Below are 27,140 nucleotides of genomic sequence, written 5' to 3'. Positions count from 1 at the left end.
GTGCCAGGACTATCTCACAAGTACTTTGTTTACTGTGCAGGATTCCGGCATTAGGCGCCGTATGTAACATCTCCCTAGATAAAGCCACTGGCGGAAATAAAATTGAAACACCATAAGGTGGGTGTGCGCTTTGAGCCATTGTAGGATGATCTGCATACTTGATGAAAAGTAAAGCCTATCTGGAACTTTGCAGGGTTTGTTTAATTATGAAGAAATTCACTTAAAGGATCAATGCAAAGACTCTTCACTTTGCAGTAGGAAAGTGTTATCTCGACAGCCAATGAAGCTGAAGTCAATGACAGTTACCACCAGATCCCCGGGGACAGATTGAAGAATTTCTACAAATTAGTATCAGTGTGGTGTTTAATGTGATTCCTTGAAGACGACTTTTCTACGGTAAAGAGTTTTTCTGTGAAGTGGAAGAAGCTGAATAATAAATCATTCTTACTAAAAGAAAAATCACCTACGTTATTTTTCACTTTTTCTACACCTTTATTTTCAGATTTTTTTCTTTTCCGTACTTTATGACAGCGGGCATCTTTACCGAGCTTTCAGTTAACAGCATTTAGATACATGTTTTACAGCAGTCACCTGGACCTCAGCCAGCAAAAGTCTGTAGATAACTGGTCGGGGGGAGATTTATCGCAATTTGAGCCCCCAAAAATTGCACCATATTGATTCATGTATTTTAGGGCAGAGTCAGAAGGCAGGATAAATTGTAACACAGCGCGTAGACTGGCCGGCGGCTCTCCCAACCAGAGCGTGAAAGCTGCAAAACATACATGCAGCTGTCATGATTGGATCAAGAGAGCTGCCGGCCAGTCCTTGCACTACGTTCTGATCTCGCTCTGATTTATATGGCCGTCTGACTTTGCCCTTAGACACTTTCAGTGGGATTGTGAGTTAAATGTGACACTGTGCACTAAAATTTGGGTGCAAATGTAGGCCAAATAATAGGAGTGGTAAACTTAGACTAGGTAGACTAAAGAAGCGCTAGATTTAGCAACCAATAAATTTGAAACCTGTCGAGTACAAATTTTCACTGTCTAAAAGTGAGACTGTGTGGATATAGGGAATGCTCTGTGACCAGATTAGGTGGCTGAATCCCGAAAGGTTTAACTATAAAAACAATTCCGGAAGTCCAATTGTTAGTACAAAGTAATCATTTAGACCGTCTTAAGTCAATTTTTTTTTGTTACCAAGGTCTCATCAGGCAGAAACAGGGTTGCATCAGAAGTTGAAGTCCAAGCAGAAGAAGAAAATATTATTTACATGACTTTTTTTTTTTACTGTAAGAGCAATGAGACTATGGGGCTCTCTGCCACATGATGTTGTAATGGTTAATTCACTAATAAAGTACAAGAAGAGCCTGGATGCCTTTCTTGATAAATATATTACAGGTTATGGGCACCAGATTCTGTTATGGGGCGTTGATCCAGGGAACTAGTCTGATTGCTGTATGGACTCGGGAAGGAATTTTTCTCCTAATATGGAGCTATTAATGCTTGCCCAATGGGGTTTTTGCCTTCTTCTGGATCAACATGTTAGCCTGCAGGTTGAACTAGATGAGCTTAAAGGAGTATTCCCATCTCCAAGATCCTATCTCAATATGTATTAAGTGTTATAATAATAATATTAGCAAATAGATCCAATTAGAAATTTAGTATAGTTCTTCTGATTCGCTATGTCACTTACTCCATGTGCACGGCATTGCAGTAGCTGAGGTATCCATGGTGACAACCACTAATAACTAACTGTCACTATATCAGTGGTCGGAACCATGGAAACCTAAGGGTTAAGCGACATAGCTTATCAGAAGAACTATACTACATTTCTAATAGGAGGTATTTGCTTTTATTATTAGTATTACACCTGCTACATATTGGGATAGGATCTTGGAGATGGGAATACCCCTTTAAGTCTACCTTCAACCTATATATATATATATATATTAGGAGGTTTTGGAAACAGCTGCTGGACAAGGCGAGAGAGATCGCGGGGATGAGACAGTCGTGGGCGGTGAGTGCATTGTATTAGCGATCTTCCGTACAGCCCCAGCATCCGGCATGTTAGACAGAAAAGGAAAGGTTTCCAGCCTTCCACGGTGATTTCTACATATAATTGCACACTATTCTTCGGTTAGGAGAGGCCATAACTCTGCGCTCATTACTGAATTACTGGAATCAGAACAAACAGCTATGTAAACAGCCCGAGACATCTGATGGTAAGGTGCACTTATAAAGCTATAACTTATGTTATAACATGACAGGCATGAATATACATAGGACCTTAAGTGGTGCAAACACATACATACCTGATACACTTATATTTACTTTTTACTTGACTCACAGACGGATCCCCCCTGCAGGCATTTCTCTGCTTCTCTCATTTTCCATTTTTTTTTAACACTGCTCTGTAATACTCCAATATGTAAGACAATCCAAATGACTGCAGCATAAAACACTGAGTGGCGGTAATAAATCTTCACGCCGGGGCTGAGGACAGACTGCCGATCTGCTAATTACCCCGAAACATTTGGCAGTGTTTACAAACAAGCTGCGGCACGGCACATTATGGCTCCGCTTTCCTCAGCTGTTCTGCTTAATGTCATTGTCTGAGTAGGAGTGCTAAGTACACGCTCATTATTACTCTTCTACTGTTACCACTGTACAATGATTCCAGGCCATGCATAATTACTGCAACCAAAATGCAAAACATTAAAAGATAAAATTAGGGGGGGATTAACTCATTTGATGAAAGCACAAAAAGGATTCTCGAGGTGGAGATGGTAGGATTGTAACATGCCCTGTACTTATACAGAAGGAATATGGGCTGAACTATTGTACATACCAACACAGGTTAAACCCAACCTTCAGGCAAGAGACAGAAGGAAAAACCTGTGCAGTTGTTATTCGCTGTGCCCAAACGCTGGCTGTCTGAGCGTCCTGGCACAGTCAGGTGCCCATTTTTAATGGAAGACTAACTCTGGGTCAGAAAGCAGCCGACGCATGAAACCGAACCTGCAGTTTGCATTTAAATGAAGACGCTTTCTTTAGAGTATAAAATATAATATAATATAATATATATATATATATACACACATATATACACAGTGGTGGCCAAAAGTATTGGCACCCCTGCAATTCTGTCAGATAATACTCAGTTTCTTCCTGAAAATGATTGCAATCACAAATTCTTTGGTATGATCATCTTCATTTAATTTGCTTGCAAGGAAAAAACACAAAAGAGAATGAAGCAAAAATCAAATCATTGATCATTTCACACAAAACTCCAAAAAAGGGCCGGACAAAAGTATTGGCACCCTCAGCCTAATACTTGGTTGCACAACCTTTAGCCAAAATAACTGCGAACAACCGCTTCCGGTAACCATCAATGAGTTTCTTACAATGCTCTGCTGGAATTGTAGACCATTCTTCTTTGGCAAACTGCTCCAGGTCCCTGATATTTGAAGGGTGCCTTCTCCAAACTGCCATTTTGAGATCTCTCCACAGGTGTTCTATGGGATTCAGGTCTGGACTCATTGCTGGCCACCTTAGAAGTCTCCAGTGCTTTCTCTCAAACCATTTTATAGTGCTTTTGGAAGTGTGTTTTGGGTCATTGTCCTGCTGGAAGACCCATGACCTCTGAGGGAGACCCAGCTTTCTCACACTGGGCCCTACATTATGCTGCAAAATTTGTTGGTAGTCTTCAGACTTCATAATGCCATGCACACGGTCAAGCAGTCCAGTGCCAGAGGCAGCAAAGCAACCCCAAAACATCAGGGAACCTCCGCCATGTTTGACTGTAGGGACCGTGTTCTTTTCTTTGAATTCCTCTTTTCTTTTTCTGTACACTCTATGTTGATGCTTTTTCCCAAAAAGCTCTACTTTTGTCTCATCTGACCAGAGAACATTCTTCCAAAACGTTTTAGGCTTTCTCAGGTAAGTTTTGGCAAACTCCAGCCTGGCTTTTTTAGGTCTCGGGGTAAGAAGTGGGGTCTTCCTGGGTATCCTACCATACAGTCCCTTTTCATTCAGACGCCGACGGAGAGTACGGGTTGACACTGTTGTACCCTCGGACTGCAGGGCAGCTTGAACTTGTTTGGATGTTAGTCGAGGTTCTTTATCCACCATACGCACAATCTTGCGTTGAAATCTCTCGTCAATTTTTCTTTTCCGTCCACATCTAGGGAGGTTAGCCACAGTGCCATGGGCTTTAAACTTCTTGATGACACTGCGCACGGAAGACACAGGAACATTCAGGTCTTTGGAGATGGACTTGTAGCCTTGAGATTGCTCATGCTTCCTCACAATTTGGTTTCTCAAGTCCTCAGACAGTTCTTTGGTCTTCTTTCTTTTCTCCATGCTCAATGTGGTACACACAAGGACACAGGACAGAGGTTGAGTCAACTTTAATCCATGTTAACTGGCTGCAACTGTGATTTAATTATTGCCAACACCTGTTAGGTGCCACAGGTAAGTTACAGGTGCTGTTAATTACACGAATTAGAGAAGCATCACATGATTTTTCAAACAGTGCCAATACTTTTGTCCACCCCCTTTTTTGGGTTTGGTGTGGAATTATATCCAATTTGGCTTTAGGACAATTCTTTTTGTGTTTTTTCATTGAAGACAAATTAAATGAAGATAATAATACCAAAGAATTTGTGATTGCAATCATTTTCAGGAAGAAACTGAGTATTATCTGACAGAATTGTAGGGGTGCCAATACTTTTGGCCACCACTGACTGTATGTATATGTATGTGTATATGTATATATATATATATATATATATATATATATATATATATATATATATATATATATATATATATATATACACACATACATATATACACACATACATATATACACACATATATATATATATATATATATATATATATATATATATACACATACATATATATATATATATATATATATATATATATATATATATATATATATATATATATATATAATGTCTTTACAAGAGGCCTTAAAGGGAATATGTCAGCAGGTTTTTGCTATGGAATCGGAGATCAGCATAATGTAGGGTCAGAGAGCCTGATTCCAGTGATACATCACTTATTGGGCTGCTTGGTGCTGTTTTTATAGAAATCCCGGTTTTCTCCAACAAAGATCTAGCAGTTCTCTGAATGCTGAGACCTGCATAACCCCGCACACACCACTGATTGGCATCTCTGTGTACACTGTACATTTTCAACAAGATGCCAATCGGAGGTAGGCGCTTAGACAGAGAGCTGGGCTGTCTGGCACATGATACCTAGTCCTGCATTGATTGCATTGAAACTACAGCAAGCTGCTGAGCAAGTGACACATAGCTGGAATCCCCAGCTCTGCCCCTACATCATGCTGATCTCAGATTACATAGGAAAACCTGCTGATGGATTCCCTTTAATTTTGCCAACCGCATTTCATGCAACTTAATTGGTATGGACAAGTAAAAGCCCATACAAACTTCTAATATGGTGGAAATCTTACTGATGGATGAAAGGCAGCCATCATCATTAGATAAATATTGGTGGGCCAAACAGCCATCTAATGTTTATGGGGGTGTCTAGACTCTGGTATATTGGTATATAAGCCGATGTTCAGATAACTTGCCTGATTCACATCACTTTTTTGTTGTTGTAATTTTTAAACAGCTTCACATTTTTATATTACAAAAGAAAAAGAAAACCAAAAAAACTGATCCATTGTACAACTGATAAAAACAAATGCATTTTACAATAAATATATCTATTTTTTTCAACATATATGCCGCACTCGTTAAAAAAAAAAAAAAATTTGAGAGAGGACTGTCAGAACAAGCAAAACAAAAAAAAAATTGATGCAATCTTATCTGTCTTCCATAGACTGCAATATTATTAGAAAATAGATCAGTTTTTCATCTGTTTAGTTTAATGGATGAAAAAGCCCAGCAGGCTACGTTTTTTGCAAACGGATTGAGACACATATGTGCCCTTTTGATGTACACTTTCACAATTGTGTTCTATGTAAATAAAAAAGTATCTGCTTAAATCATTTTTTTTTTTTTTTTACAGCATCAACGAGTAAGTCAAGTACGCCACAGAAAAAAAAACAAAAAACGTTATAGGCAGGTCAGAAGGAATAGCTCTAGAATGGATCTGAACTGTCCGGCCATCTTAACCCATACCAAGTCACTAGGAAGCAGCACCTTCTATTTACACGACACCTAATCGCACGCTGGCATGTGTAAGGCATGTCGCTGACAGTGTGCTACTACTGCTCTTAAGGTGCAACTAAATTCTTAAGACCCCATAGTAAAGAATAAATCCCCACCTTGTTGACTGTAAACTAAGCAGAAGTAATGAAATCCTACAGCATCAGAACTTTTATATATACAGCGATTACGAGAAGAATAGTAATGTTTTACAGCTGTTCACACCCAGCAACCGAATACTCAGTAACCGACTGGCTGGCATTGTCCGGCGCTGAGGACATCGCGTGCACAATCAGCAGCTATTGCACATGTGTCCCATTGTAATGCATTGGACAGCAGCTCGATCTGAGGAGTGTGGTAGACTGGCAGGGCTGTCATGGTCTTTCCTTAATTATATAACGTGTTTACTAACTTTGCTTTACTCACATCGCATGATAAAGTCAAAAGATTCCTCCCTCCCCCAACCTGGTCATCTCGCACCACTCAAATCAGAACGAAAGGCATACATATATTACACACATACATACACCCAAGTATATTATCATCTCATATTAATATAGGCTATATAACATATTTAAAGTGCATTTTACACATGTCATATAGCAATAAATGCACCTCTTCTTTCATTGCTACTAATCACACTATTATATATTTATGTGCAGCCCTTATTTTTTTTTTTTTTTTTTTTTTTAAGTCTTACAATAATATTTACGCCATGTTTCACAGCCCACAAGAGCCACCTACTGGTGCATTGCAAAACAGGAAATCATTAGAAACATTAAATAGCTTAAAAACAAGTATGTAGACATTACACGAACATAAAAGTTTACACACACACATATACACACACACGTGTGTATGTGTATATATAAATTATTTTTATTTATTTCTTTTATTCACTTATATAGCACCATTAATTCCCCAGCGCTTTACATACATTATCATCCCTGTCCCCATTGAGGCTCACAATCTAGATCCCCTATCAGTATGTCTTTGGAGTGTGGGAAGAAACCAGAGAACCCGGAGGAAACCCACACAAACACAGGAAGAAGATACAAACTCCCTGCAGATGTTGTCCTTGGTGGGATTTGAACCCAGGACCCCAGTGCTGCAAGGCTGCAGTGCTAACCACTGAGCCACCATACAGTGCTAACCACTGAGCCACAGTGCTGTCCCATGTATTATATATATAAAATATATAATATATATGTATATATATTATACACATGTTTACTTCCTGTGTATCAGAACACAAAAAAACAAAAGGCAAATTGGACATAACTTCCCAGAAGACTCGAAAAAATCTGCTGGACAAAATTGTTGCCACCCTCAACTTAATATTTGGATACGCACCCTTTGGAATAAATAGCTGCAATCAATCGCTTCCTATACCAATCAACAAGCTTCTTACACCTCTCTACTGGAATTTAGGACCACTCTTCTTTTGTAAACTGCTCCAGGTCTCTCATATTTGAAGGCGCCTTCTCCCAACAGCAATTTTAACATCTCTCCACAGATGTTCAATGGGATTTAAATAAACATGTGTAATTGCAATAATTTTCTGTGAGAAATACTTTATTTTCTGGAATGATTTCAAGGGTCCCAATACTCTTGGCCATGACTGTGCAAGGGATCATGAAATCTGAAGATTACCAAAAGGCTCTTGGGTCATAATGCAGTGTCCAGAGTCAGAAAGTGGAGTTTGCGTCCTAGGTCATGGGTCTTCCAGCAGGACAACAACCCCAAACATACTTCAAGAAGTCCCCAGAAATGGATGAAAACAAAGCAATGGAGGGTTCTGAAGTGGCCAGCAATGGGTCCGGATCTAAATCCTATTAAACATCTGTGGAGAAATCTTAAAATTGCTGTTGGGAGAAGGCACCTTCACATATGAGACCTGGAACAGTTTGCAAAAGAAGACTGCTCCAAAATTCCAGTTGAGAGGTGTAAGAAGCTTGCTGATGGTTATGGGAAGTGATTGATTATTATTATTATAGCGCCATTTATTCCATGGCTCTTTACATGTTTAAAAGGGGTATATATAGCAGTAGTGCAGCAGTATGGTGGAGCAATGATTACTGCAGGTTGTACACTTGTTGGAAGAGGTGGGTCTTCAGGTTCCTTTTGAAGGTTTCCACAGTAGGTGAGAGTCTGATGTGTTGGGGTACTGAGTTCCAGAGTAGGGGGGATGCGCAGGAGAAATCTTGTATGCGATTGTGGGAAGAGGAGATAAGAGGGGAGTAGAGCAGAAGATCTTGTGAGTATCAGAGGTTGCGTGCAGGTAAGTACCAGGAGACTAGGTCACAGATGTATGGAGGAGACAGGTTGTGGATGGCTTTGTATGCCATGGTTAGGGTTTTGAACTGAAGTCTCCGGGTAATGGGGAGCCAGTGAAGGGATTGACAGAGACATGATGCTGGGGAATAGCAAGGGGAAAGGTGGATTAGTCGGGCAGCAGAGTTTAGGATAGATTGGAGGGGTGCGAGAGTGGTAGAAGGGAGGCCACAGAGCAGGGGGTTGCAGTAGTCAAGGCAGGAGATGATGAGGGCATGCAGTAGTGTTTTTGCAGATTCGTGGTTGAGGAATGTGCGTATCCGGGAGATATTTTTGCGCTTGAGCTGGATTAGTTATTTATTCCAAAGAGTGTGCAACCAAATATTAAGTTAAGGGTGTCAACAATTTTGTCCGGCCCATTTTTGGGGTTCTGTGTGAAATTATGTCTAATTTGCCTTTTTTTTCTCTGTTTTTTGTGCTGTTCCAATACACACAAAGGAAATAAACATGTGTAATTGCAATAATTTTTCTGGAACAATTTCAAGGGTGCCAACACTTTTGACCATGACTGTGATAGTACTATACCTTCCTATACATAAACTAATAGCGAAGATGACATATGGCATAAGTGTACCTTAGGGGAAGAGAAGAGCTCCTTGCCTGAAGGGACAGAGAGGGGGGTGCGTGGAGTCTCCTCTTTCTTTGGTGTGGATGCTGGAGGAGCTGGAGCCTTCCTTTTCATCTTCTTCTCCTGTTCTGCCTCTTTAATAGGCCAGCTCCGGACTACATCTGCACCCTCTTTTGGTTCATAGAATGGGTTTGACCTATGAAAGAAAAAGAAAAAAAAAAGTAAAAAAAACAAAACAAAACAAAAAAACTAAAAGGTAGACTCCCTACACACAGCTCTAATAACTACTATAAGGAGGCCTGGATCTGTGTGTGTCTGGCAGATGACAGTGAAAGTGGCTTCTGAATGGCGGCAAACAGAGAAAATAATAAAGAATAGATACAAAAGGTAAACAGTGCCTTGAAACCGTATTCATACCCCATGTACTTTTCCTATATTTTTCATGTTATACCCACAAACTTAAATGTATTGTATTGGGAGTTTATGTGATATACAAACACTAAGTAGCAAGTACTTGTGAAGTGTAAAGGAAATGATACATTGTTTTCTAAATATTTAAAAAATCTAAATCTGAAAATTGTGACGTGCATTTGTAGTCAGCCCCCTGTCATCTGATATGTTGTAGGACCACCTTTCACTGCAATTACTGATGCAAGTCTTTTGGAGTCCGTCTCTACCAATTTTGCACATCTATCTAAAAGCTGAAATTTTTGCCCTTTCTTCTTTGCAAAATAGCTCTAGCTCGGTGAGATTGGATAAAGGCATCTGTGAATAGTAATTTTCAAGTCTTGCTACAGATTCTCAATGGGATTTCGGTTTGGGCCATTGAAACACATGAATATGCTTTGATCTAAACCAGTGTTTCCCAAACTCCAGTACTCCCGACACCAACACGTCAGGTTTTCAGGATTTTCTTAGTATTGCACAGGTGATGGAATTATTAAGGTATGAGAAAACGGCCACAGGTTCTCTCACCTGTTCAATACTAAGGAAATACTGAAAACATGATGTGTTGGGGGTATGTGAGGACGGGGCTTGGGAAACACTGATCTAAACCATTCATTGTAGCTCTGGCTGTATGTTTATGGTCATTGTCCTTGTGGGAGGTGAACCTACGCCAGTGTCTCAAGTCTTTTGCAGCCTCTTACAGGTTTTCCTCCAGGATTGCCCTGTATTTATCTCCATTCATCTTCCTGTCAACTCTGACCAGCTTCCCTGCCCCTGCTGAAGAAAAGCATCCCCATAGCATGATGTTGCCACAATGATAACTGACAGCAAGGATGGTGTTTTCTGGGTGATGTGCAGTGTTTCTTCTCTGCCACACGTAACGTTTTGCATTTAGCCCCAACAGTTCAACTTTGGTCTGAGCATCTTCTTACACATGCTATCTGTGTCCCCTACATGGCATGTGGAAGAAGGTGCTTTGGTCAGATTAAACTGAAGTAGAACTTTTAGGGCTAAATGCAAAATGCTGGGTGTGGAAGAAAACTAGCACTGCACATCACCCTGAAAACAAGATCCCCACCATCAAACATGGTGGTGGCAGCATCAAGCTGTGGGGATTCTTTTCTTCAGCAGAGTCTGGGAAGCTGAATGGAGCTAAATACAAGGCAATCCTGGAGGAAAACGTGTTAGAGGCCGCAAAAGACTTGAGACTGGGGCGTAGTTCACCTTTCAGCAGGGCAACAACCATAAACATACTGCTGGAGCTACAATGGATTGTTTAGATCAAAGCATATGCATGTGTTTGAATGGTCCAGTCACATTCCAGACCTAAATCCCATTGAGAATCTGTGGGACGACTTAAAAATTGTTGTTCAGCCTCTAGATGTGCAAAGCTTGTAAAGACAGACCACAAAAGACTTGCAGCAGTAATTGGAGCAAAAGGTGGTCTTACAAAGAATCAGACTACAGAGTGCTGAATACAAATGCACGTTACAATTTTCAGATTAATATTTTTAAAATACTTTATTTAGAAAGCCATATATAATTTCCTTTACACTTCACAAATACCGTATTTGCTACTTAGTGTTTGCATATCACATAAAATCCCAATAAAATATATTTAAGTTTGAGGGTGTAACATGAAAAAATGTGGAAAAGTTCACAGGGTATGAATACATTTTCAAGGCACAGTATATGAAAGTTATGCAATTTTACATTCACCCCCTGAGGACTCAAGTTTTTCATTTTTCCAAAATTTTTGCTCAATGTAGTACATTGTTTTGGGTTCCTAGACATTAGCACTTAGTTAGTAATTTCTATTGATATTATTTCACCAAAAATGCTAAGGGGAGGGGGGGGGGCAATCCGATGAAGTTATATATTTTATTTTATCGGGCGTACACCAATTAGCATACAATACGATAAATTCAGTCCATAGAATTATGCGGTAGTTACAAACAAATATAAAATAACGTTCAAAAAGTTTTAGGCAGGTGTAGAAAAAAATGCTGCAAAGTAAAAATGTTTAAAAAAAATAGAAGTGTGAATAGTTTATTTTCATCAATTAAATGTGAATGAAGTGAATGAACTAAAGGAAAATCTAAGTCAAATCAATATTTGGTGTGATCGCCTTTTCCTTCAATAAAGCATCAATTTCTCTAGGTAACACACTTGCACAAAGTCGGGGATTTTGTAGTTTTATAGTCAGGTTTATGAATAACCAAATAGGTTATAATGTTCATCATTTTCATATGTAGGTTGAAACAAAGTCATTAATTGAAAGAGAAAAATCTTTAGAAGGCTTAAAACTGGGTGAAGAACAGATAAACTCTGCTAGAAAGGTGAGGTTGTGGAAGACAGTTTCATGTCACAGCTCCTACACCATGGCAACACTGAGCACAGTAGCAAGATACAAGGTAATTCTACTGCATCAGCAAGGTGTCTTCAATACCTTTTAGAAAGGCTCAACACGAGTTTAAAAAAAAATCTTCACTTGACTGTTCCTGTTATGATACCGCCTGGTACACCGACTGTCTCTATTTCCTGCAACAGCAAAAACGACCTGATACAGGAATATGCGACCTCTGAAGCCAATCGGAACATATCTGGAAGGTGAGCAGCAGTGAATGAACAAGGTGAATACTGCTCCTCTTATTCATTTATCTTTAAAAACCTTAAATGTTTTTGAAAAAATATTTACTCTCCAGATAACTTCTTTCGCTCTATATCTATGCAGAGGATTTATTTGGAGCTCTATATTAGAAAAACAAAGCTTCGACCTACAAAAGAAATACCTACATGAAAAATAAATCTACACTGAACATTAGACCTAAAAACGACATAATTTATAAAGACGATAAACCTTCCAGTTACTGGATGCTATGAGGTAAGACAACAATGCCCCTTGAAAAGTGTCACAGAGAGGAAAAAATTAAATGCTGAATTCAGATGAAGGTCATCCATGTAACACACTATGGCTCATAGAGGGAGCGACCTGAGTAGTTGTGGTGCCCACTATGATGTCCTTTCAACCTAACAGGGTATGTGGACAGGGACGGTCATGGCAAAACAAACTTTAAGGGTAAAGTCAAAAGGAGTGGCTTCACCGATGACTCCTTTGCCTGAAGGCACACTGCCTAGAGGCTGTCAGTCTAGCAGGAGGAGTCGGCGTGGGGTGGGGAATAGAACTGGAGTGACATAGGCTTCAAATCCACCATAGCTACAATATCTCTATGTCAATTCAAACGCTGATTTCACAGTAATAGAGGAACGGACTGGACATGTAAAAGGTATTACTGGACTTGTCTTTGAAAGAGCTGAAAGCCCATTTAAATAGCTTGGGGTGAAATCCTGCAGATAGATTCCCTTTAAAGCACTATTTGAGTAACGAACTAGCTGCTGTATCCTAAGTTGTATCTAAAAACAAAACAAAACATAATAGAAGATCCTGTATTGGATCAATTAGAAAGAAGGAAATTCAAAATATACTTGAAAATTGCAAAATGAAAACTGCACTTTCTCATTTAAGGCATTTGTCCTGTTTGGTTACATTTTACAACATATTTCAGGTCAACGTGCATAAATAATAGTGAGAATATAGTACTATGGGCTCGGGAACCCTCCACCTCTTGTATTCACTAAAATAGAATTTGGCTGGCAGTCAGGACTACTTTTGTTACTGTAGGTCAGTAAGAAACCGCACAAGGAGATACAGAAGGGCACAGACACTCATAATAATACAGAAATAATAGACATTCATTTTCATAGTATAAAACTGAAAAAATGATAAAATGAAAGAAGAGAGTGAAAACACAATTAGGGCCATATACCAATAGTACCACAAAGGCCTAATTCATACTTTGTCTTCGTGTTCTTCACCCGTTATCGTCTATGGGTCAAAAAATCGTGGTGATATTTGTTTTCAATCCCATTCATGGAACAAAAATTACCCATACAAGTCTATGGGTGGGTGAAAATCACAGAGCACACGGGTGCCCTCAATGTGCAGTCCGTTCGCTGTCCTTGATTATTAACATTGTAATGGATAGGAGAAGCTTTGCAATTTTTTTTTATTTTTGAAAATCACTCATGGAACTCTGATGGTAAAATTAACATATGGACTAACCACTGATGAAACGCAGATGCAACACAAAGATGAACAGCGGTCCGTGTTTTCACATATGAGAAACATCACAGACGTCTGAATGAGGCCCAACATGCATTTATGTTGTGTTGGAATTTTTCAGTTGCTTCTTTGCAGCAGGTTGTAAACTGTCACATAGGGAACACTGGAAAGGGAGGCAGTTTGTATGGTGTTGCTAACAATTAACTGAATATTTAGTGGTAATGGGCCTCTACGGATGACATAAGGTTGAGGTATGCATAGGTTGAGCAAAATATTGGTTATATTGCAAAAAACTTTTTCATTGTATAAGAAAAAACAAAGTTAAAGATCTGGCCGAGGAGTATAGTGGGAGACGAGGTTCATGATTAAGGGCGCGCAGCCACCTGAAACGCGTCAATGTCACACATTTCGAGAATAAAGAAAAGTTTGTTCACAAGTTGGTTGAGCTGGATCTTCTCCTGTTTATGTGACTAATTCATGCTGCTCATGGTTTGGGCAGAATGAATCAGCTGACAAGTTCCCTTTTACGATTAAGCAGCTATTATCACATCGCTTTTCAAAGTACAGTGGATATAAAACACGCCGCTGTTAAAATGGCAGGTTTTTCTCATGTAAAAAAAAATATGATACCAATAAGAACTTTCTATATAGAAAGATGTCCCTAATTATTCCCAAAAAGGTTAACAAATGCCACTATAATATATGATACACGCAAGAAAAAATAGAAACCTATTTATGACATAATTATTGTAAATGAACACAAATGTGCGGCGCACTTCTAGAAATGCTCTCCACAACACAGGAACGGGCATCTTCTTATTAAGGCTGCAGGAAATCTAATTGTAAGACATTAAGGCTGCGACCTGCTTTCCAGTCAGTAAATTAAAAAGCCTATTTGCATTACATTGAAAACGAGAGTGCACAGGGGCTAATATGGCTAATGGGAAAAAAAATCACCAGAAAAACTATATGGAGCAATTTGGAAATGGGGAATAGAAATTTTCCTGACTGAGAGGTTGTAATCCATCAAATGTATTATTTTTTTCACCCCTACACAACCCGTGCCTTCCCACTAAAACCTTAATGCAATCAGGAATATGTGAAGAGTATTGGATTTCAGCAGGGCGGCAGCCAGATCCGAGGTGTCACAAATCGCGTTAGCCTAAGAGTCAAACCAGCGATGAACATCTTACTCAGACGTAAGGACTCGCACAAAGGAAGGAGACCACTTCAGTTCTACATAATCAGATCTCGAGAACTCACAGACCACAATATATCACTATGAAAAGAATATCATCTGAAGTGGACAACTAGACCAAAATAAACCAAATTTATAGAAAGTTAAGACCCGGACCTCCAGGAGTGGAATGCATGGCATTATTATGCATTGTTTTCCTCTCCTGAAAGGGTTAAGTGGCTGGAATGGTTTCCCGCCATTGCTGGGGATTGGTTCAGGTAGCCAGCCTGTCAGTGAGGTGTCGCAGGGGGAAGTCTACTTCTTCCCTATGCGGCAGCTGCTGATAGGGTCCTAAGATTTATTAAACATTGGTGGTGCAGGGTATTAAAAATGGCAGCGCCTGAGGAGAGTGTCAGTCCTCAGACGCTGCTCATCTAGTGCTGCTGCCGCCACCCTCCCTACATATATGTTTATATTCGTCACGGCCTTGGGGTTAGTCGTTCAGGAGACTGAATGGACAGCAGGCTGGTAAGGTAAACGGGCTTGAGCTTATGGCTAAGCTGCGGTGTTATAAGAGTTTTATTAAAGTTATGGTTTTTAAGTATAAGAATCTATATATATATAATCGTCTTATCCCGTCTGTCTGTCTGTCCAGGAAATCCCGCGTCGCTGATTGGTCCGTCTGCGGCCAATCAGCGACGCGGGATTTCAGAAAAAGATGGCGGCCGTTAACTGCTCATCTGCCGGACGGAGGTCAGCGGCGATGCTGCAGGGAGATGACCGGTGCTAGCCACTCATCTCCCCGCTGCTGGCAGCACAAGTACCCCGACAGGCGGCGCCGCTCACCTCCATGCGGCTAACGCCGGGAGATCAGCGGAGGACCGGGGAGCGGCGCCGCCGGTCGGGATGCTTCTGCTGCGAGCAGCCGCTCATCTCCCGGCTTCTCGCAGCGGAACTAGCCGCACAGGCAGCGCCGCTCCCTGGTCCTCACTAATACGACGCTGATTGGTCGCGGTCGACGCCCGCGACCAATCAGCGATATGGGCGGAAAATGTAAACGCCGCTCTGCTGATTGGTCGCGGCCACCGGCCGACCGTGACCAATCAGCGAGATTGGCGCCAAATTTAAACACCGCTCTGCTGATTGGTCGCGGCCACCGGCCGACCGCGACAAATCAGCGAGATTGGCGCCAAATTTAAACACCGCTCTGCTGATTGGTCGCGGCCACCGGCCGACCGCGACAAATCAGCGAGATTGGCGCCAAATTTAAACACCGCTCTGCTGACTGGTCGCGGCCACTGGCCGACCGTGACCAATCAGCGAGATTGGCGCCAAATTTAAACAACACTCTGCTGATTGGTCGTGGCTGCCGGCCGACCGCGACAAATCAGCAAGATTGGCGCCATATTTAAACACCGCTCTGCTGATTGGTCGTGGCCGGCGGCCTCGACCAATCAGCGATTTTGGCGCAAAATTTAAACAGCGCTCTGCTGATTAATTGCGGCCGCCGGCTGGCCGCGACCAATCAGCGAGATTGGCGCCAAATTTAAGCAACGCTCTGCTGATTGGTCGCAGCCTGCAAACGCGATTTTGGCACCAAATTTAAACACGCTCTCCAGTCCTCACTAACACGGTTTGCTGATTGGTCGCGGCCGCTGCCCGCGACCAATCACCGATATTGCCGCCAAATTTAAACACCGCTTTGCTGATTGGTCGCGGTTGCCGGCCGCGACCAATCAGCGATTTTGGCGCCAAATTTAAACACCGCTCTGCTAATTGCGCCCGGTCGGCCACATACATATTCTAGAGTACCCGATGCGTTAGAATCGGGCCACCGTCTAGTTTTTAATAAAGGCCGTGGCCATAAATTTTTCCAACCAAATCTGCGTATGTCATGTTTATTGAGTGTGGTAAATAATAGGTTTTTTGAAAGTATGGTTAATATGCAGTATAATGCCATTGCTATCCATAAAAAAAGAGGATAATGAAGTACCATACTTAACAGTTAAAGGGGTAGTCCGACACCTATAACGCCCCGTGTCAATCTCCGACACCTATAACGCCCCGTATCAATGTCCGACACCTATAACGCCCCGTATCAATGTCCGACACCTATAACGCCCCGTATAAATGTCCGACACCTATAACGCCCCGTATAAATGTCCGACACCTATAACGCCCCGTATAAATGTCTGATAAATGTCTGACACCTATAGTGTCCTGTATAAATGTCCGACACCTATAGTGCCCCGGAATTTTTTTTTTAACTTATATATTTACACATATATATACACTGCTCAAAAAAATAAAGCAAACACTTAAACAACAGAATATAACTCCAAGTAAATCAAACTTCTGTGAAATCAAACTGTCCACTTAGGAAGCAACACTGATTGACAATCAATTTCATACGCTGTTGTGCAAATGGAATAGGCAATAGATGGAAATTATTGGCAATTATCAAGACACACTCAATAAAGGAGTGTTTCTGCAGGTGGGGACCACAGCCCACATCTCAGTACACTTTCTGGCTGATGTTTTGGTCACTTTTGAATGTTGGTTGTGCTTACACACTCATGGTAGCATGAGACAGACTCTACAACCCACAGAAGTTGCTCAGGTAGTGCAGCTCATCCAGGATGGCACATCAATGCAAGCTGTGGCAAGAAGGTCAGCTGTGTCTATCAGCGTAGTGTCCAGAGGCTGGGGGCGCTACGAGGAGACAGGCCAGTACACCAGGAGAAGTGGAGGGGGCCGTAGGAGGGCAACAACCCAGCAGCAAGACCGCTACCTCCGCCTTTGTGCAAGGAGGAACAGGAGAAGCACTGCCAGAGCCCTGCAAAATTACCTCCAGCAGGCCACAAATGTGCATGTGTCTGCACAAACAGTTAAAAACCGACTCCATGAGGGTGGTACGAGGGCCCTACGTCCACAGATGAGGGTTGTGCTCACAGCCCAACACCGTGCAGGACGCTTGGCATTTGCCACAGAATACCAGGATTGGCAAAGTTGCCACTGGCGCCCTGTGCTCTTCACAGATGAAAGCAGGTTCACATTGAGCACATGTGACAGACGTGACAAGAGTCTGGAGATTTGGCAGTGGGTCAGTAATGGTGCGAGGTGGCATTTCTTTGGAGGGCCACACAGCCCTCCATATGCTCGCCAAAGGTAGCCTGACTGCCATTAGATACCAAGGTGAGATCCTCAGACCCCTTGTGAGACCATATGCTGGTGCGGTTGGCCCTGGGTTCCTCCTAATGCAGGGCAATGCCAGACCTCATGTGGCTGGAGTGTGTCAGCAGTTCTTGCAAGATGAAGGCATTGAAGCTATGGACTGGCCCGCCCGTTCCCCAGACCTGAATCCAAGTGAGCACATCTGGGACATCATGTCTCGCTCCATCCACCAACGTCAAGTTGCATCACAGACTGTCCAGGAGTTGGCGGATGCTTTAGTCCAGGTCTGGGAGGAGATCCCACAGGAGACCATCCGCAACCTCATCACGAGCATGCCCAGGCGTTGTAGGGAGGTCATACAGGCACGTGGAGGCCACACACAATACTGAGCCTCATTTTGACTTGTTTTAAGGACATTACATCAAAGTTGGATCAGCCTGTAGTGTGTTTTTCCACTTTATTTTTGGGGATGACTCCAAATCCAGGCCTCCATTGGTTAAAAAATTTGATTTCCATTGATGATTTTTGTGTGATCTTGTTGTCAGCACATTCAACTTTGTACAGAACAAAGTATTCAATGAGAATATTTTATTCATTCATTCAGATCTAGGATGTGTTATTTGAGTGTTCCCTTTATTTTTTTGAGTGTATATATATATATATACACACACACATACATTATATATATATATACACACACATATATATATATATATATATATATATATATATATATATATATATATATATATATATATATATATATATATATATATATATATATATATATACAGTACAGACCAAAAGTTTGGACACACCTTCTCATTTAAAGATTTTTCTGTATTTTCATGACTATGAAAATTGTACATTCACACTGAAGGCATCAAAACTATGAATTATCACATGTGGAATTATATACTTAACAAAAAAGTGTGAAACAACTGAAAATATGTCTTATATTCTAGGTTCTTCAAAGTAGCCACCTTTTGCTTTGATGACTGCTTTGCACACTCTTGGCATTCTCTTGATGAGCTTCAAGAGGTAGTCACCGGAAATTCACTTCACAGGTGTGCCCTGCCAGGTTTAATAAGTGGGATTTCTTGCCTTATAAATGGGGTTGGGACCATCAGTTGTGTTGTGCAGAAGTCTGGTGGATACACAGCTGATAGTCTTACTGAATAGACTGTTAGAATTTGTATTATGGAAGAAAAAAGCCGCCAAGTAAAGAAAAACGAATGGCCGTCATTACTTTAAGAAATGAAGGTCAGTCAGTGCGAAAAATTGGGAAAACTTTGAAAGTGTCCCCAAGTGCAGTTGCAAAAGCCATCAAGCGCTACAAAGAAACTGACTCACATGAGGACCGCCCCAGGAAAGGAAGACCAAGAGTCACCTCTGCTTCTGAGGATAAGTTTATCCGAGTCACCAGCCTCAGAAATCGCAGGTTAACAGCTGCTCAGATTAGAGACCAGTTCAATGCCACACAGAGTTCTAGCAGCAGACACATCTCTTCAACAACTGTTAAGAGGAGACTTTGTGCAGCAGGCCTTCATGGTAAAATAGCTGCTAGGAAACCACTGCTAAGGACAAGCAACAAGCAGAAGAGACTTGTTTGGGCTAAAGAACACAAGGAATGGACATTAGACCAGTGGAAATCTGTGCTTTGGTCTGATGAGTCCAAATTTGAGATCTTTGGTTCCAACCACCGTGTCTTTGTGTGACGCAGAAAAGGTGAACGGATGGACTCTACATGCCTGGTTCCCACCGTGAAGCATGGAGGAGGAGGTGTGATGGTGTGGGGGGGGCTTTGCTGGTGACACTGTTGGGGATTTATTCAAAATTGAAGGCATACTGAACCAGCATGGCTACCACAGCATCTTGCAGCGGCATGCTATTCCATCCGGTTTGCGTTTAGTTGGACCATCATTTATTTTTCAACAGGACAATGACCCCAAGCACACCTCCAGGCTGTGTAAGGGCTATTTGACCAAGAAGGAGAGTGATGGGGGGCTACGCAAGATGACCTGGCCTCCACAGTCACCAGACCTGAACACAATCGAGATGGTTTGAGGTGAGCTGGACCGCAGAGTGAAGGCAAAAGGGCCAACAAGTGCTAAGCATCTCTGGGAACTCCTTCAAGATTGTTGGAAGACCATTTCCGGTGACTACCTCTTGAAGATCATCAAGAGAATGCCAAGAGTATGCAAAGCAGTCATCAAAGCAAAAGGTGGCCACTGTGAAGAACCTAGAATATAAGACATATGTTCAGTTGTTTCACACTTTTTTGTTAAGTATATAATTCCACATGTGTTAATTCATAGTTTTGATGGCTTCAGTGTGAATGTACAATTTTCATAGTCATGAAAATACAGAAAAATCTTTAAATGAGAAGGTGTGTCCAAACTTTTGGTCTGTACTGTATATATACACACATACATATATATATATATACACACACACATTATATATATATATATATATATATATATATATATATATATATATATATATATATATATATATATATATATATATATATAGTTGCCATCATGTCAAGTGCATTTTTTTCAAGCAGTGTATACAAAAGGTAACACCAGACATTAGAGGACATCACAGAGAATACTCGCCAAGCTGTCTGAAATTGAGAGGATATGTCCCTTTTGCAATGAATTGTTCTTGTTAAAGTGCATTAAAAAATGGAACAGCATTGCAATAAAATAAAGGAAGAAAAAAAATAAAACTTCTTCCCTGGCACTAATGCAGTTTCGATGGTAATAGACTACAAAACAATAGACAATGTTGTCTGGTCTTGCAATCATGTTGTTCCAACTGTTCAGCCAAACATTTTACATAAAGGAGCTTTAAAAAAAAATAAGTTACACAATTTACTAATAAGCAGGGAGCCCTGATCGTAAGATATTCGCTCCAGAAACGGATATGGCAACTTCACTTCCAGTCCTGTACAAGACACAGGAGCCAGGCCGCTAGCTACTCTGTCACAATAGAGGCATAAACAGCCAGCCTGCTCCCTCCACACACAGGACTACCGGGAAACCCTGCCCTCTGTCCATTACAGGGCCAGAAATGAACCTGCTGAACCCAAAACTTCAACATGTAAGGGCTCATTCAGACGTTCTTGGTTTTCTGTTCGATCACAAACTGTAATACATGAACTGGCCGTGGGTCCCTCAACCGGAGCATGAAAGCCTCATAGGAATACAAGAAGCTGCCATGCATATTTGGGAGACCCGCAGCCAGGGTTGGACTGGCCCACCAGAGAACCGGAGAATCCTCCGGTGGGCCCTGGCTTCTCCTTCAGGAGAGTTCATAGTGCAAACCTTGCAGCAGCTATGGGGCTCTTGAGTGGGGAAGAAAGGTGGGCCCTCCGAATCAAATCCTCTGATGGGCCCAATGTTCTTCAGTCTGACACTGCCTGCAGCCAATCCATGCACCGCGGTCTGTGATTGGACAGAGTCCCACGGACGTCTGCATGAGCCCTAACTGGTGGCTGAACTAAGTTAGTAACTTTTTTTACCTCATTTATGTATATTTTTGGGGTGGACAACCTCTTTAACCTACTATCCCTTAATTGTTAATGGCCAGGACTACAAATGAGATCTAAATTAATTGTAGATGCAGCACAAATACTTATTTAGGGTTTTAGAAATATTTATTGTAGCCTCCTTTTGCAATGTTGGCTCGGCCTCAGGACAGATAAGAGAATCACTAGAATAAACTAATTATGTGAGCACTCACAAATACAAATAGGGACACAGCGTCTGAGATCATTAATATGGTACAAAAAAAAAGTATTTAAATATAATTGTTTAATCACTGCAAAATAAATCCACACCTAAATGGACAGATCTGAATGTTCACCTGCAATTTTGCAGCTAAATTAGATTTTTAATGTGAGACTCGCTGCATCCCGGCCACACGCCCTGTACAATACATTACAACATCAACTCTTACCGCTAAGATATTCTGCTTAATTAACGTTATATAAACTATTTTACTCTCACAATAGCAAATAAAAAAAGGATTTATTGCTAATATAGATCAGAAATTGGCTTCATAACCAGAACTTCTATCATCCAAATTACAAGGAGGGGATAAAACCAGCAAAATCCTGGCAGTCTAGACATGGTTTTGGCACACTGCGTGGTGAGTCAACAACTAACCTGCAGAAAGATAAAGGAAACCGATACATTATTAAAAGGGACATTGCACAAGCAGTATGAGACTTAAAGGTGTTGTCATTGCAGAAGGCAATACATTGTTTTTATTTTTAAATTAGGGTCCTAAATTAAGCTAGGGTTGTCCTACAGTGAACAACCCCTTTAAGGCCCACATACACATTAGAGAGCTGTCGGGCGATCTCTACTGTGTTCTCTAAGAGAGGGTTGCTGCCAAACTCCTCTGGCAGTGGCTTATGTCCCAGAGAGAACAAAGCATCGGTTACTGGAAATCCAAAGTGCCGGATCCTTCTCTCCCCTGAGACCATCTGCCGGGTACAGTTGGGAGGCCCGCATGCACATTAGACTGTCAGGCAATTCCGGTAATATCAACGAGTTCAGAAGACTTCAGTCTAGTGTGTTTGGGGTCCTTTATTCCCAGAATATTCAGTGGCGGCAGAAATTGCATCAAATGGACATGCTGTGGAGTTCAAATCCACAGAGCAGATCAATTTCCGCTACAGATTTTTTCTGCATTGTCTTGATGAAATTTCTATGGAAGTTTATCCTTGGTAAGGCAATATGAACAGATTTTCAGCACACAAATCCATAGCAGAAAACCCACTGTACATGAGTGCCAATATGATGCATCCATACTGTTTACCCTGGTCATGTAAAAGACACACAAGTGCATGATCCTTTACGGTAAGAGTAAAGCCGCAAATGGAGGACTTTTTACGCAACGGAGAAAGCCATGAATCTGTTGCAAAATTTACAGTGTTTTTGATATGGCATTTGGAGCAAATTCTGCTCCCTAAACCACATAAAATCACTTGAAATACTCTTTCAAAAAGTCTTACATGGTTAACACAGTAGCAAATGTCTACAGAGTTCCACCTTTGAATTCATTTTAAAGATAAAGCAAACATATAATGCTTGTTTTTTCCAAGTATTTTTTAGGAGCATAAAAAAACAGCAAAATTTAAATTCTTGAGGCACTTCTGTTTGAAAAACGCTCCAAATTAGACTATTGAATGAATTAAAGCAAAAAAAATTGGGTCAAAATCCTCACCAAAATATATTTTTTTCTGGAGCTGTTCGATGTAGATTTTTAAGCCTGAAAAACATGTTAAAAAAACTCCAAGTGACCATACCCTTAAAATGGATTTTGCAGGTTTAACTCTAGGAGCACAGTCAGACGGCTGTATAAATTGGACTGAGATTGGAATGCAGTGCACGGACTGGCCGGCGGGTCTCCCGACACAAGAGTGACAGCTGCAAGGAAACATATGAAGCAGTCATTCTCAGGTTGGGAGAGACACCGACCAATCCGTGCATTGCAGTCCGATTGATATGGCCATCTGCCTGTGACCTAACACAGTGATGGAGTGAAATCCTGCCTACAGATATCAGGGTATGCTAGGTGAATTGGAATTTCACAACAGCTGAGGCACCGCGGGATACTGACCCTTAACACTCCTATGACAAATATGGGAAAAAGTATAGCGTAACCTGCTCAGCTGTGTAATAATCCCGTCCACCTCTGGCCTCTGTGTATAGACAGATATGCCCAACCCATGCATGACTGGAATGAGACGACTCCCTTTCATGGTTGATAATGGGTACGCAGCAGAACATAGCATTTCATGTGTAGGTGTTCGGTTAAGAGAGGACCCTGTATTTGTGAAATGAAGTGCCTTTAAATTGCTGGGCAGTTTTCCAATGTGTACAGCACATTTTCAAGAATGGTGCATGTCAGGCGGCTTAACATCTCCATTTCACCCTGTGCTATCAAATGTTCTTTTGTCACACACTGTATCTGGACTTGTCATGTTATTTTAAGAGAAACTTCTGCTTATACAGTGAAAGCTTAAATTCATCAGTTCATATAAAAGGTGTATAAATTCCACTCACTCATCGAGCTCATCCTCTTCCTGTCTGGCTTTGTTAGCGTAGAGGTATTTGGTCATATCCACAGGTCTGGCATTCTTCCTCTTTGCTGGCTGTGGAGGGGATTCCTTATGCAGTTCAATAGCCAGGTCAGGCCCCGGCTCATCAACTGGGTTCTGGTATGTCGTGGTCTCGGGGTCTTTAAATGGGTTATAATCATCAAAAGGCTCCTCCACTTTTAAAGGGGTTTTCTCGACAGTAGTGTCTTAAAAAAAAATTAAAAAATTACATGTACACAATAAAATTATACAGTTCAAAAATCTCTGGAAGACCAACCTCTAATAAACAGGTGGTGGCTCCACACAGTCAGCACTGATTGGTCAGTGTCAGGGGGCAGTCCGATGGCCGTATAAATCGGACCAAGATCGGACTGGCCGGTGGCTCTCCAGACAAGAGCGTGACGGCTGCACAGAAATCTATGAAGTGGTCACACTTTGGGTGGGGAGAGCTGCCGGCCACTCCATACATTGCAGTCCGATCTTGGCCCAATTTACACGGTTGTCTGACTAGGAGTGTAAGAATACAATTTCACAATAAGATTGATAACACCCATTTGTCAAAAAAATTCATATTTATTTCCCACAGGAATAACAGAAAAATGGCGCAATAAGATGCCGAAGAATTGTTATTTTATGGAGAAGTATTTACATAAACCATATTGATGACCAATCCGTAGGATCAGATAGTAGCTGATCGGTGGGGGTGTCGAGTGTTGGACCCCCAGAGGTCATCAATATGTTGTATCCAGACAATCCTTAAGTCCATCCAATGCAAGGTGTATATGAATAAATGGAAATCCAGGCAAAATCTTTACGAGATTAGCAAAAGGCAATGGTACTCACCAGCCAAGGTTTCAAGAGAAATGCACACCAGGACACGGCCGGTCCCCTTTTGTTAGAAGGAGGTAACACAGGTGCAGAATGCTGATGAACAATCACCCTCACCCACTCTCACTGGAGGGGCGATTGCCTAGCACTAAAGCTGCCACAGATGAAACTTGCAATAGGGTGCAATTCACACACTCGCGGCACCGTGCCTAGTCAGCATCCTATTACACGCCCCTACTATTCGATTAGGCGGGATGCCCGGCACCCTATCCATGCATCGCACAGTTGCGAAGCCCCAACTCACAAGGTCACCATTACTGGGCCTGGCCGTGCCCTGGCAGATAAAAAAGTACAAAATATATCATATGAGGTATTAGCTAATATTTTGGCCAAAATATGTAAGCTCGCAACTCATCGTCAAGGGTCCTCACGGTTTTGCGAGTCCCTACTCTAACATTAAAAACAGGCAGCATAGCCAGAACAATAAACAGAATTTTTTAAAAATTCCAAAATCAAATTAGAAAATAGCAAAAGGCAATGGTACTCACCAGCCAAGGTTTCAAGAAAAATGCACACCAGGACACGGCCGGCCCCCCGTGAGGACCCTTGACGATGGGTTGCGAGCTTACGTATTTTGGCCAAAATATTAACTAATACCACCTTGGCCACCTTAGAAGTCTCCAGTGCTTTCTATCAAACCATTTTATAGTGCTTTTGGAAGTGTGTTTTGGGTCATTGTCCTGCTGGAAGACCCATGACCTCTGAGGGAGACCCAGCTTTCTCACACTGGGCCCTACATTATGCTGCAAAATTTATTGGTAGTCTTCAGACTTCATAATGCCATGCACACGATCAAGCAGTCCAGTGCCAGAGGCAGCAAAGCAACCCCAAAACATCAGGGAACCTCCACCATGTTTGACTGTAGGGACCGTGTTCTTTTCTTTGAATGCCTCTTTTTTTCCCTGTACACTCTATGTTGATGCTTTTTCCCAAAAAACTCTACTTTTGTCTCATCTGACCAGAGAACATTCTTCCAAAACGTTTTAGGCTCTCTCAGGTAAGTTTTGGCAAACTCCAGCCTGGCTTTTTTATGTCTCGGGGTAAGAAGTGGGGTCTTCCTGGGTATCCTACCATACAGTCCCTTTTCATTCAGACGCCGACGGTTAGTACGGGTTGACACTGTTGTACCCTCGGACTGCAGGGCAGCTTGAACTTGTTTGGATGTTAGTCGAGGTTCTTTATCCACCATCCGCACAATCTTGTGTTGAAATCTCTCGTCAATTTTTCTTTTCCGTCCACATCTAGGGAGGTTAGCCACAGTGCCATGGGCTTTAAACTTCTTGATGACACTGCGCACGGAAGACACAGGAACATTCAGGTCTTTGGAGATGGACTTGTAGCCTTGAGATTGCTCATGCATCCTCACAATTTGGTTTCTCAAGTCCTCAGACAGTTCTTTGGTCTTCTTTCTTTTCTCCATGCTCAATGTGGTACACACAAGGACACAGGACAGAGGTTGAGTCAACTTTAATCCATGTTAATTGGCTGCAAGTGTGATTTAGTTATTGCCAACACCTGTTAGGTGCCACAGGTAAGTTACAGGTGCTGTTAATTACACGAATTAGAGAAGCATCACATGATTTTTCAAAGGGTGCCAATACTTTTGTCCACCCCCCTTTTTTAGGTTTGGTGTGGAATTATATCCAATTTGGCTTTAGGACAATTCTTTTTGTGTTTTTTTTCATTGAAGACAAATTAAATGAAGAGAATAATACCAAAGAATTTGTGATTGCAATCATTTTCAGGAAGAAACTGAGTATTATCTGACAGAATTGCAGGGGTGCCAATACTTTTGGCCAGCACTGTAACAAAAGGGGGCCGGCCGTGTCCTGGTGTGCATTTTTCTTGAAACCTTGGCTGGTGAGTACCATTGCCTTTTGCTATTTTCTAATTTGATTTTGGAATTTTTAAAAAAATCTGTTTATTGTTCTGGCTATGCTGTCTGTGTTCAAAAATCTTTACGAGTCAAACGCAAAAAAAAATAAAATAAATAATAATAATCTTTAAAAAAAAAAAATAAAAAATCTACATTGATTTTCACCACCTACAATTCAGTCACACTTTCTAGTATAAATTGGTAGAAGGAAGTTGGGGCAA

General features: G+C 41.4%; 1 protein-coding gene across 7 annotated transcripts in view; it reads right to left on the bottom strand.

The window, feature by feature from the left end:
* The window catches only part of EHBP1 (EH domain binding protein 1), a 445,048-nt gene that overhangs the window by 269,682 nt on the left and 148,226 nt on the right, over positions 1-27,140 (bottom strand). For all 7 annotated transcript variants that reach the window (XM_073672136.1, XM_073672138.1, XM_073672139.1 and 4 more), the window contains 2 exons: positions 24,121-24,361; positions 9,120-9,309 (listed from right to left, as the gene is read on the bottom strand). In XM_073672136.1, the coding sequence (XP_073528237.1) occupies positions 9,120-9,309; positions 24,121-24,361 (431 nt within the window). The remainder of the gene's footprint in view (positions 1-9,119; positions 9,310-24,120; positions 24,362-27,140) is intronic.

Source organism: Phyllobates terribilis, unplaced genomic scaffold, assembly GCF_046119375.1.
Source record: "Phyllobates terribilis strain yellow unplaced genomic scaffold, ASM4611937v1 Scaffold_3__8_contigs__length_932513732, whole genome shotgun sequence".
NCBI lineage: Eukaryota > Metazoa > Chordata > Amphibia > Anura > Dendrobatidae > Phyllobates > Phyllobates terribilis.
Note: the sequence above shows the minus strand (reverse complement) of the source record. Positions and strands in the feature narration are given on the sequence as shown.